This window comes from Tetrao urogallus (assembly GCF_951394365.1).
Source record: "Tetrao urogallus genome assembly, contig: scaffold_140, whole genome shotgun sequence".
In the NCBI taxonomy this organism is placed as follows: Eukaryota; Metazoa; Chordata; class Aves; order Galliformes; family Phasianidae; genus Tetrao; species Tetrao urogallus.
The window spans coordinates 26,642-38,155 of NW_027638816.1; the positions used below are offsets into that span (position 1 = coordinate 26,642).

General features: G+C 60.5%; 1 protein-coding gene across 1 annotated transcript; it reads left to right on the forward strand.

The window, feature by feature from the left end:
* Positions 1-375: 375 nt before the first annotated feature.
* ARL2 (ARF like GTPase 2) lies at positions 376-11,448 on the forward strand (the record flags this gene model as incomplete). The annotated part of the gene is made up of 4 exons (XM_079551193.1): positions 376-440; positions 5,098-5,208; positions 8,450-8,612; positions 11,368-11,448. Coding segments are annotated over 4 exons (420 nt in total), but the record flags the coding sequence as incomplete, so codon positions are not given.
* Positions 11,449-11,514: the final 66 nt, after the last annotated feature.

Genomic DNA, 11,514 nt, shown 5'->3' on the forward strand with positions numbered 1-11,514 from the left:
CAGGGAGAGCGCTCAGCCGGAAGTGAGCGGCGGGCGGAAGGGAGAAGGGCGGAAGTGGTTGGGGCGCGCGGCCAATGGGAGAGGAGGCGGGGTTTAGGGAAGGGGAGCCAATAGGAACGGAGAAAGGGGAGACGGACAGGTGCGGGAAGGCCGATGGGGGCGGAGAGGGGGCGGAACTTAGAGAAGCGCGGCCAATAGAAGGTGAGCTGAGGGTGGAAGGGAAGAGGCCGGAAGGAGAGGCGGGGAGAGGCCGGTGGGGAAAGACGCTGAGCGCGGATTGGCTTCTCGCGGCCAATGGCGTGGCGGAGAGGGCGGGACTCAGCGGAGAGCAGCGAATGGGAGGCGGGGGGAGGGGCTTAGCGGAGCAGCGCGGCCATGGGGCTCCTGACGATCCTGAAGAAGATGCGCGAGCGCGAGAAGGAACTGCGGCTGCTGATGCTGTGAGGGGCTTCCCGGGAAGGGGCGGGGCCTGGAGAGGGGGGCGGGGCCTGGGGAATGGGCGGGACTGAGGGGGATTGGCCAATGGGGGATCGTGGGGGAAGGGAGGGGGCGGGGCCTGTGCGAGGGGGCGGGGCTGTGGGGAAGAGGCCGATGGGGAATCGTGGGGGGAGGGCGGGGGCGGGGCCTGGAAGGGAGGGGGCGGGGCTGTGAGGAAGAAGCCAATGGGGAATCGTGGGGGGAGGGCGGGGGCGGGGCCTGGAAGGGAGGGGGCGGGGCTGTGGGGAAGGGGCCAATGGGGAATCGTGGGGGGAGGGCGGGGGCGGGGCCTGGAAGGGAGGGGGCGGGGCTGTGAGGAAGAGGCCAATGGGGAATCGTGGGGGGAGGGCGGGGGCGGGGCCTGGAAGGGAGGGGGCGGGGCTGTGGGGAAGGGGCCAATGGGGATTCGTGGGGGGAGGGCGGGGGCGGGGCCTGGATGAGAGGGGGCGGGGCTGTGGGGAAGGAGCCAATGGGGAATCGTGGGGGGAGGGCGGGGGCGGGGCCTGGAAGGGAGGGGGCGGGGCTGTGGGGAAGGGGCCAATGGGGGATAGTAAACGATAGGAGGGTTCGGGGCCACAGGTAGGAGCAGGGAAGCGGCCAATGGGGAGCGCGGGGGAAAGGAGGGGGGCGGGGCTGTGGGAAAGGGCCAATGGGGGATCGATGGGAAAAAAGGGGGCGGGGCGGCACGGAAGAGGCCAATGGGGGATCGATGGGAAAGGAGGGGGCGGGGTTGTGGGGACAGGGCCAATGGGGATTCGTGGGAAAAGGCAGGGGGCGGGGCGATGGGGAAGGGGCCAATGGGGGATTGTGGAGGATGGCAGGGGGCGGGGTCATATGCGGGCGTGGTCAAGTGGGATGGGGGCGTGGCCTGGGTGCGGGAAGGGGCGTGACCACTCAGAGGGCGGGGTTATGGAGGTGGGCGTGGCCTGATGGTGGGCGTGGTCAAATGGTGTGGGTGTGGCCTTTTGATGGGCCTGGCTTTATGGGGTGTGGGGTATTATGGGATGGGGGGTGGGGTATTATGGGATGGTGTGGGGTATTATGGGATGGGGGGTGCGGGGTATTATGGGATGGGGTGTGGGGTATTATGGGATGGGGGGTGGGGTATTATGGGATGGGGGGTGGGGTATTATGGGATGGGGGGTATGGGGTATTATGGGATGGGGTGTGGGGTATTATGGGATGGGGGGTGGGGTATTATGGGATGGGGTGTGGGGTATTATGGGATGGGGTGTGGAGTATTATGGGATGGGGTGTGGGGTATTATGGGATGGGGGGTATGGGGTATTATGGGATGGGGGGTGGGGTATTATGGGATGGGGTGTGGGGTATTATGGGATGGGGTGTGGGGTGTTATGGGATGGGGTGTGGGGTATTATGGGATGGGGGGTATGGGGTATTATGGGATGGGGGGTGGGGTATTATGGGATGGGGTATGGGGTATTATGGGATGGGGTGTGGGTATTATGGGATGGGGTGTGGGGTATTATGGGATGGGGGGTGGGGTATTATGGGATGGGGTGTGGGGTATTATGGGATGGGGTGTGGGGTATTATGGGATGGGGTGTGGGGTATTATGGGATGGGGTGTGGGGTATTATGGGATGGGGGGTGGGGTATTATGGGATGGGGGGTGGGGTATTATGGGATGGGGTGTGGGGTATTATGGGATGGGGGGTGGGGTATTATGGGATGGGGTGTGGGGTGTTATGGGATGGGGTGTGGGGTATTATGGGATGGGGTGTGGGGTATTATGGGATGGGGTGTGGGGTATTATGGGATGGGGGGTATGGGGTATTATGGGATGGGGGGTGGGGTATTATGGGATGGGGTGTGAGGTATTATGGGATGGGGTGTGGGGTATTATGGGATGGGGTGTGGGGTGTTATGGGATGGGGGGTGGGGTATTATGGGATGGGGTGTGGGGTATTATGGGATGGGGTGTGGGGTATTATGGGATGGGGGGTATGGGTATTATGGGATGGGGTGTGGGGTATTATGGGATGGGGGTATGGGGTATTATGGGATGGGGTGTGGGGTGTTATGGGGTGGGGGGGTGAATGCAGTGCTGTGGGGTCTGTGGCGCTGTGGGGTAAGAAGTCGCTATGGGGTGACTGCAGCACTATGGGGCCAGGGGTTGCTACGGGTCTGAGTGATGCTGTGGGGTCTGTGCAGCGCTATGGGGTGAATGGGTGCTATGGGGTGAGCGGGATCTATGGGGTGAATGGACTCTGTGGGGTTAGTGGGGTCTATGGGGTGAATAAATGGGGTCTATGGGGTGAATGGGGTCTATGGGGTGGATGGGGTCTATGGGGTGAATGGGGTCTATGGGGCGTGAGTGGGATCTATGGGGTGGATGAACGGGATCTATGGGGTGAATGGGGTCTATGGGGTGAATGGGGTCTATGGGGTGAATGGGGCCTATGGGGTGGATGGAATCTATGGGGTCAGTGGGGTCTATGGGGTGGATGAACGGGATCTATGGGGTGGATGGGGTCTATGGGGTGTGAGTGGGATCTATGGGGTGAATGGGGTCTATGGGGTGGATGGGGCCTATGGGGTGGATGGGGTCTATGGGGTGGATGGGGTCTATGGGGTGAATGGGGTCTAGGCTGGATGGAATCTATGGGGTCAGTGGGGTCTATGGGGTGAATGAACGGGGTCTATGGGGTGAATGGGGCCTATGGGGTGGATGGAATCTATGGGGTCTGTGGGGTCTATGGGGTGTGAGTGGGATCTATGGGGTGAATGAACGGGGTCTATGGGGTGAATGGGGCCTGTGGGGTGAATGGGGCCTATGGGATGGATCGACTCCATGGTGTTAATGGGATCTATGGGGTGAATGGGGCCTATGGGGCGTGAGTGGGATCTATGGGGTGAATGGACGGGGTCTATGGGGTGAGTGAGGTCTGTGGGGTGAATGGGGCCTATGGGGTGAATGGGGCCTATGGGGTGGATGGAATCTATGGGGTCAGTGGGGTCTATGGGGGGGGATGAATGGGGTCTGTGGGGCGAAGGGAATCTATGGGGTTAATGGGATCTATGGGGTGAATGGGGTCTATGGGGTGTGAGTGGGATCTATGGGGTGGATGGGTCTGTGGGGTGAGTGAGGTCTGTGGGGTGGATGAACGGGGTCTATGGGGTGAATGGGGCCTATGGGGTGGATGGAACCTATGGGGTCAGTGGGGTCTATGGGGTGAATGAACGGGGTCTATGGGGTGAATGGGGCCTATGGGGTGGATGGGGCCTATGGGGTGGATGGGGTCTATGGGGTGAATGGGGCCTATGGGGTGAATGGGGTCTATGGGGTGAATGGGGCCTATGGGGTGAATGGGGCCTATGGGGTGAATGGGGTCTAGGCTGGATGGAATCTATGGGGTCAGTGGGGTCTATGGGGTGGATGAACGGGATCTATGGGGTGGATGGGGTCTATGGGGTGTGAGTGGGATCTATGGGGTGAATGGGGCCTATGGGGTGGATGGGGTCTATGGGGTGGATGGGCTCTAGGCTGGATGGAATCTATGGGGTCAGTGGGGTCTATGGGGTGAATGACTGGGATCTATGGGGTGGATGGGGTCTATGGGGTGAATGGGGTCTATGGGGTGGGTGGGGTCTATGGGGTGAATGGGGTCTAGGCTGGATGGAATCTATGGGGTGAATGGGGTCTATGGGGTGAATGACTGGGATCTATGGGGTCAGTGGGGTCTATGGGGTGTGAGTGGGATCTATGGGGTGGATGGGGCCTATGGGGTGAATGGGGTCTATGGGGTGAATGGGCTCTAGGCTGGATGGAATCTATGGGGTCAGCAGGGTCTATGGGGTGGATGAACGGGATCTATGGGGTGGATGGGGTCTATGGGGTGGATGGAATCTATGGGGTCAGTGGGGTCTATGGGGTGAATGACCGGGGCCTATGGGGTGAATGGGGCCTATGGGGTGAATGGGGTCTAGGCTGGATGGAATCTATGGGGTGAATGGGGTCTATGGGGTGAATGACTGGGATCTATGGGGTGAATGGGGTCTATGGGGAGTGAGTGGGATCTATGGGGTGGATGAACGGGGTCTATGGGGTGGATGTGGTCTATGGGGTGGATGGGCTCTAGGCTGGATGGAATCTATGGGGTCAGTGGGGTCTATGGGGTGAATGACTGGGATCTATGGGGTGAATGGCGCCTATGGGGTGAATGGGGTCTATGGGGTGAATGGGCTCTAGGCTGGATGGAATCTATGGGGTGAATGGGGTCTATGGGGAGTGAGTGGGATCTATGGGGTGGATGAACGGGGTCTATGGGGTGGATGTGGTCTATGGGGTGGATGGGCTCTAGGCTGGATGGAATCTATGGGGTCAGTGGGGTCTATGGGGTGAATGACTGGGATCTATGGGGTGAATGGCGCCTATGGGGTGAATGGGGTCTATGGGGTGAATGGGCTCTAGGCTGGATGGAATCTATGGGGTGAATGGGGTCTATGGGGAGTGAGTGGGATCTATGGGGTGGATGAACGGGGTCCATGGGGTGGATGTGGTCTATGGGGCCAATGCAGGCGATCTATGGGGTGCGCGGGGTCTGTGGGTCGTATGGGGTCTGTGGGGCGGCCGGCCCCATAAGCCGGGGCTGCGCAGGGGGTTGGACAACGCTGGGAAGACGACGCTGCTGAAGCGCTTCAACGGCGAGGACGTGAGCGGCGCCGCCCCGACGCTGGGCTTCAACATCAAAACGCTGCAGCACCGCGGGTACGGCGCCACCGTGTGGACAGCGCCGGTATTGCGAGAGATGGGGGGGGAACCAGAGATGTGGGGCGGCCGTAGGTGTGGGGTGGCCGTAGATGTGGGGTGGCCATAAATGTGGGGTGGCCGTAGATGTGGGGTGGCCATAAATGTGGGGTGGCCGTAGATGTGGGGTGGCCATAGATGTGGGGTGGCCATCGATGTGGGGTGGCCATAAATGTGGGGCGGCCATAAATGTGGGGTGGCCATAGATGTGGGGTGGCCACAGATGTGGGGTGGCCATAAATGTGGGGTGCTGATAAATGTGGGGTGGCCATAAATGTGGGGTGGCCATAAATGTGGGGTGGCCACAGATGTGGGGTGGCCATAAATGTGGGGTGGCCGTAGATGTGGGGTGGCCACAGATGTGGGGTGCTGATAAATGTGGGGTGGCCATAGATGTGGGGTGGCCACAGATGTGGGGTGGCCATAAATGTGGGGTGGCCATAGATGTGGGGTGGCCATAGATGTGGGGTGGCCACAGATGTGGGGTGGCCATAGATGTGGGGTGGCCATAAATGTGGGGTGCTGATAAATGTGGGGTGGCCATAAATGTGGGGTGGCCATAAATGTGGGGTGGCCACAGATGTGGGGTGGCCATAAATGTGGGGTGGCCGTAGATGTGGGGTGGCCACAGATGTGGGGTGCTGATAAATGTGGGGCGGCCATAGATGTGGGGTGGCCACAGATGTGGGGTGGCCATAAATGTGGGGCGGCCATAGATGTGGGGCGGCCATAAATGTGGGGCGGCCATAAATGTGGGGTGGCCACAGATGTGGGGTGGCCACAGATGTGGGGTGGCCATAAATGTGGGGTGGCCGTAGATGTGGGGTGGCCATAAATGTGGGGCGGCCATAGATGTGGGGTGGCCATAAATGTGGGGTGGCCGTAAATGTGGGGCGGCCATAAATGTGGGGTGGCCACAGATGTGGGGTGGCCATAAATGTGGGGTGGCCATAAATGTGGGGCGGCCATAAATGTGGGGCGACCATAGATGTGGGGCAGCCCATAGATGTGGGTCCCCATAGATGTGGGGTGGCCATAAATGTGGGGTGGCCATAAATGTGGGGTGGCCATCGATGTGGGGTGGCCACAGATGTGGGGTGGCCATAAATGTGGGGTGGCCATAGATGTGGGGTGGCCATAGATGTGGGGTGGCCATAGATGTGGGGTGCTGATAAATGTGGGGTGGCCATAAATGTGGGGCGGCCATAAATGTGGGGCGGCCATAGATGTGGGGTGGCCACAGATGTGGGGTGGCCATAAATGTGGGGCGGCCATAGATGTGGGGTGGCCATAAATGTGGGGCGGCCACAGATGTGGGGTGGCCGTAGATGTGGGGTGCTGATAAATGTGGGGCGGCCATAGTTGTGGGGCAGCCCATAGATGTGGGTCCCCATAGATGTGGGTCCCCATAGTTGTGGGTCCCCATAGTTGTGGGGCAGCCCATAGATGTGGGTCCCCATAGATGTGGGGCAGCCCATAGATGTGGGTCCCCATAGTTGTGGGGCAGCCCATAGTTGTGGGTCCCCATAGATGTGGGTCCCCATAGTTGTGGGGCAGCCCATAGATGTGGGTCCCCATAGTTGTGGGTCCCCATAGTTGTGGGGCAGCCCATAGTTGTGGGGCAGCCCATAGATGTGGGTCCCCATAGATGTGGGGCAGCCCATAGATGTGGGTCCCCATAGTTGTGGGGCAGCCCATAGTTGTGGGTCCCCATAGATGTGGGTCCCCATAGTTGTGGGGCAGCCCATAGATGTGGGTCCCCATAGTTGTGGGTCCCCATAGTTGTGGGGCAGCCCATAGATGTGGGTCCCCATAGTTGTGGGTCCCCATAGATGTGGGTCCCCATAGATGTGGGTCCCCATAGTTGTGGGTCCCCATAGTTGTGGGGCAGCCCATAGTTGTGGGGCACCCATAGTTGTGGGTCCCCATAGTTGTGGGGCAGCCCATAGATGTGGGTCCCCATAGTTGTGGGTCCCCATAGTTGTGGGGCACCCATAGGTGCTGGCAGTGCTGTATGAGAAGCCACAGCCATGGGGCTGGTGAGCGCCGACTGCGGCCACTGGGGGCGCTACTGGGAGCCATGGGGCGGCTGCGGGTGGTGGCGGCCATATTGGAAGGCATGGTGGCAGCCATGGTGGCGGCCATGTTGGCAGCCATGTTGGGTGCCATGTTGGCAGCCATGTTGGCAGCCATATTGGCAGCCATGTTGGTTAGCATGTTGGTAGCCATGTTGGCAGCCGTGTTGGTAGCCATGTTGGCAGCCATGTTGGTAAGCATGTTGGCAGCCATGTTGGCAGCCATGTTGACAGCCATGTTGGGAGCCATGTTGGTAAGCATGTTGGCAGCCATGTTGGCAGCCGTGTTGGCAGCCATGTTGGCAGCCGTGTTGGCAGCCATGTTGGTAGCCATGTTGTCAGCCATATTGGCAGCCATGTTGGCAGCCATGTTGGTAAGCTTGTTGTCAGCCATATTGGTAGCCATGTTGGCAGCCGTGTTGTCAGCCATGTTGGCAGCCGTGTTGTCAGCCATGTTGGCAGCCATGTTGGCAGCCATGTTGATAAGCACGTTGTCAGCCATTTTGGTAGCCATGTTGGCAGCCATGTTGGTAAGCACGTTGATAGCCATATTAGTAGCCATATTGGCAGCCATGTTGGCAGCCATGTTGGTAAGCATGTTGGCAGCCATGTTGTCAGCCATGTTGGTAGCCATGTTGGGAGCCATGTTGGCAGCCATGTTGGTAAGCACATTGTCAGCCATGTTGGTAGCCATGTTGGCAGCCATGTTGGTAGCCATGTTGGGAGCCATGTTGGCAGCCATGTTGGTAAGCACATTGTCAGCCATGTTGGTAGCCATGTTGGCAGCCATGTTGGTAGCCATGTTGGGAGCCATGTTGGCAGCCATGTTGGTAAGCACATTGTCAGCCATGTTGGTAGCCATGTTGGCAGCCATGTTGGTAAGCATGTTGGTAGCCATATTAGTAGCCATGTTGGCAGCCATGTTGGTAGCCATGTTGGCAGCCATGTTGGTAAGCACATTGTCAGCCATGTTGGTAGCCATGTTGGCAGCCATGTTGGTAAGCACATTGTCAGCCATGTTGGTAGCCATGTTGGCAGCCATGTTGGTAAGCACATTGTCAGCCATGTTGGTAGCCATGTTGGTAGCCACGTTGTCAGCCATGTTGGTAAGCCTGTGATCTCCGCAGGTTCACGCTGAACATCTGGGACGTGGGGGGGCAGAGCTCCCTGCGCTCCTATTGGCGGAATTACTTTGAGAGCACCGACGGCGTGGTTTGGGTGGTGGACAGCGGGGACCGGCAGCGGCTGCAGCTCTGCGCCAAGGAGCTGAAGGCGCTGCTCAGGGAGGAGGTGAGGATGTGGGGCCATGAAGGTCGGAGGTTATGGGGCTGAGGGGCTGTGGGGCTGTGGCAGCTTATGGGGTTATGGGGCTGTGGGGGTATGGCGTTATGGGGGTTATGGGGCGTTGTGGAGTTATGGGGGTTATGGGGTTATGGGGGTGTGGGGTTATGGGGGTATGGGGTCACGGGGGTGTGGGGTTATGGAGGGTGTGGGGTTATTTGGTTATGGGGTTATGGGGGTTTGGGGTTATGGGGTTATGGGGTTAGGGGGGTTATGGGGTTGTGGGGTTATGGGGGTTATGGGGTTACGGAGCTATGAGTTTATGGGGGTTGTGGGGGTTATGGGGTTTGGGGTTATGGGGGTTATGGGGTTATGGGGGTTATGGGGTTTGGGGCTTGTAGGGTTACGGGGCTGTGGGGTTATGGGGGTTCTGGGGTGTGGGGTTATGGGGTTATGGGGGTTGTGGGGTTACGGGGGTTATGGGGTTATGGGGGTTATGGGGGTTATGGGGTTTGGGGTTGTGGGGTTATGGGGTTTGGGGTTATGGGGTTATGGGGGTTATGGGGTTATGGGGTTGTGGGGTTATGGGGGTTATGGGGGTTATGGGGGTTATGGGGGTTGTGGGGTTATGGTGGTTATGGGGTTATGGGGTTATGGAGTTATGGGGTTATGGGGGTTATGGGGTTTGGGGTTATGGGGTTATGGGGTTATGGGGTTATGGGGGTTATGGGGTTATGGGGTTATGGGGTTATGGGGGTTTGGGGTTAAGGGGTTTGGGGTTATGGGGTTACGGGGGTTATGGGGGTTATGGGGTTTGGGGTTATGGGGTTACGGGGGTTATGGGGGTTATGGGGTTTGGGGTTTGGGGTTATGGGGTTATGGGGTTATGGAGTTATGGGGTTATGGGGGTTGTGGGGTTATGGGGGTTATGGGGTTATGGGGGTTATGGGGTTTGGTGTTATGGGGTTATGGGGTTATGGGGGTTATGGGGTTATGGGGTTTTGGGGTTATGGGGTTATGGGGTTATGGGGGTTGTGGGGTTTGGGGTTATGGGGTTATGGGGTTTTGGGGTTATGGGGTTATGGGGTTATGGGGGTTGTGGGGTTATGGGGTTATGGGGTTTGGGGTTATGGGGGTTATGGGGTTATGGGGTTATGGGGTTTGGGGTTATGGGGGTTATGGGGTTATGGGGGTTATGGGGTTATGGGGTTATGGGGTTTGGGGTTATGGGGGTTATGGGGTTATGGGGTTATGGGGTTATGGGGGTTATGGGGTTATGGGGGTTATGGGGTTATGGGGTTGTGGGGCGGTGGGGCTGTGGGGCTGTGGGGTTGTGGGGCGGTTTAGTTGTGGGGCGGTGGAGTTGTGGGGCGGTGGAGTTGTGGGGCGGAGGAGTTGTGGGGCTGTGGGGCTGTGGGGCTGTGGAGTTGTGGGGCGGTGGAGTTGTGGGGCGGTGGAGTTGTGGGGCGGTGGGGTTGTGGGGCGGTGGAGTTGTGGGGCGGTGGGGTTGTGGGGCGGTGGGGTTGTGGGGCGGTGGAGATGTGGGGCGGTGGGGTTGTGGGGCTGTGGAGTTGTGGGGCTGTGGGGTTGTGGGGTGGTGGAGTTGTGGGGCGGTGGAGTTGTGGGGCGGTGGGGCTGTGGGGCGGTGGAGTTGTGGGGCGGTGGAGTTGTGGGGCGGTGGAGTTGTGGGGCGGTGGGGCTGTGGGGCGGTGGGGCTGTGGGGCGGTGGGGCTGTGGGGCGGTGAGGTTGTGGGGCTGTGGAGTTGTGGGGCGGTGGAGTTGTGGGGCGGTGGGGTTGTGGGGCGGTGGGGTTGTGGGGCGGTGGAGTTGTGGGGCGGTGGGGTTGTGGGGCTGTGGGGCGGTGGGGTTGTGGGGCGGTGGGGTTGTGGGGCTGTGGAGTTGTGGGGCGGTGGGGTTGTGGGGCTGTGGAGTTGTGGGGCTGTGGGGTTGTGGGGCTGTGGGGTTGTGGGGCTGTGGAGTTGTGGGGCGGTGGGGCTGTGGGGCGGTGGAGTTGTGGGGCTGTGGAGTTGTGGGGCGGTGGGGCTGTGGGGCGGTGGAGTTGTGGGGCAGTGGAGTTGTGGGGCGGTGGAGTTGTGGGGCGGTGGAGTTGTTGGGCAGTGGAGTTGTGGGGCAGTGGAGTTGTGGGGCGGTGGGGCTGTGGGGCGGTGGGGCTGTGGGGCGGTGGAGTTGTGGGGCGGTGGAGTTGTGGGGCTGTGGGGTTGTGGGGTGGTGGGGTTGTGGGGCTGTGAAGTTGTGGGGCTGTGGAGTTGTGGGGCTGTGGAGTTGTGGGGCGCTGGAGTTGTGGGGCGGTGGAGTTGTGGGGCGGTGGGGCTGTGGGGCGGTGGGGCTGTGGGGCGGTGGGGCTGTGGGGCGGTGGGGTTGTGGGGCTGTGGGGTTGTGGGGCGGCGGAGTTGTGGGGCGGTGGAGTTGTGGGGCGGTGGAATTGTGGGGCTGTGGGGTTGTGGGGCTGTGGGGTTGTGGGGCGGTGGGGTTGTGGGGCGGTGGGGTTGTGGGGCGGTGGAGATGTGGGGCTGTGGGGTTGTGGGGCGGTGGAGTTGTGGGGCGGTGGAATTGTGGGGCTGTGGGGTTGTGGGGCTGTGGGGTTGTGGGGCGGTGGGGTTGTGGGGCGGTGGGGTTGTGGGGCGGTGGAGTTGTGGGGCTGTGGGGTTGTGGGGCTGTGGAGTTGTGGGGCGGTGGGGTTGTGGGGCGGTGGGGCAGCAGGGCTGTGATTCGCTGTCCATCCATCCGTCCATCTGTCCTGCAGCGCCTGGCCGGCGCCACCCTGTTGGTGTTGGCGAACAAACAGGACCTGCCTGGAGCGCTGCCGCCCAGCGCCATCCGAGAGGTGGGAGCCGCCCCACAGCGACCCATAGGGACCCACAGAGACCCATAGGGACCCATAGGGATCCAC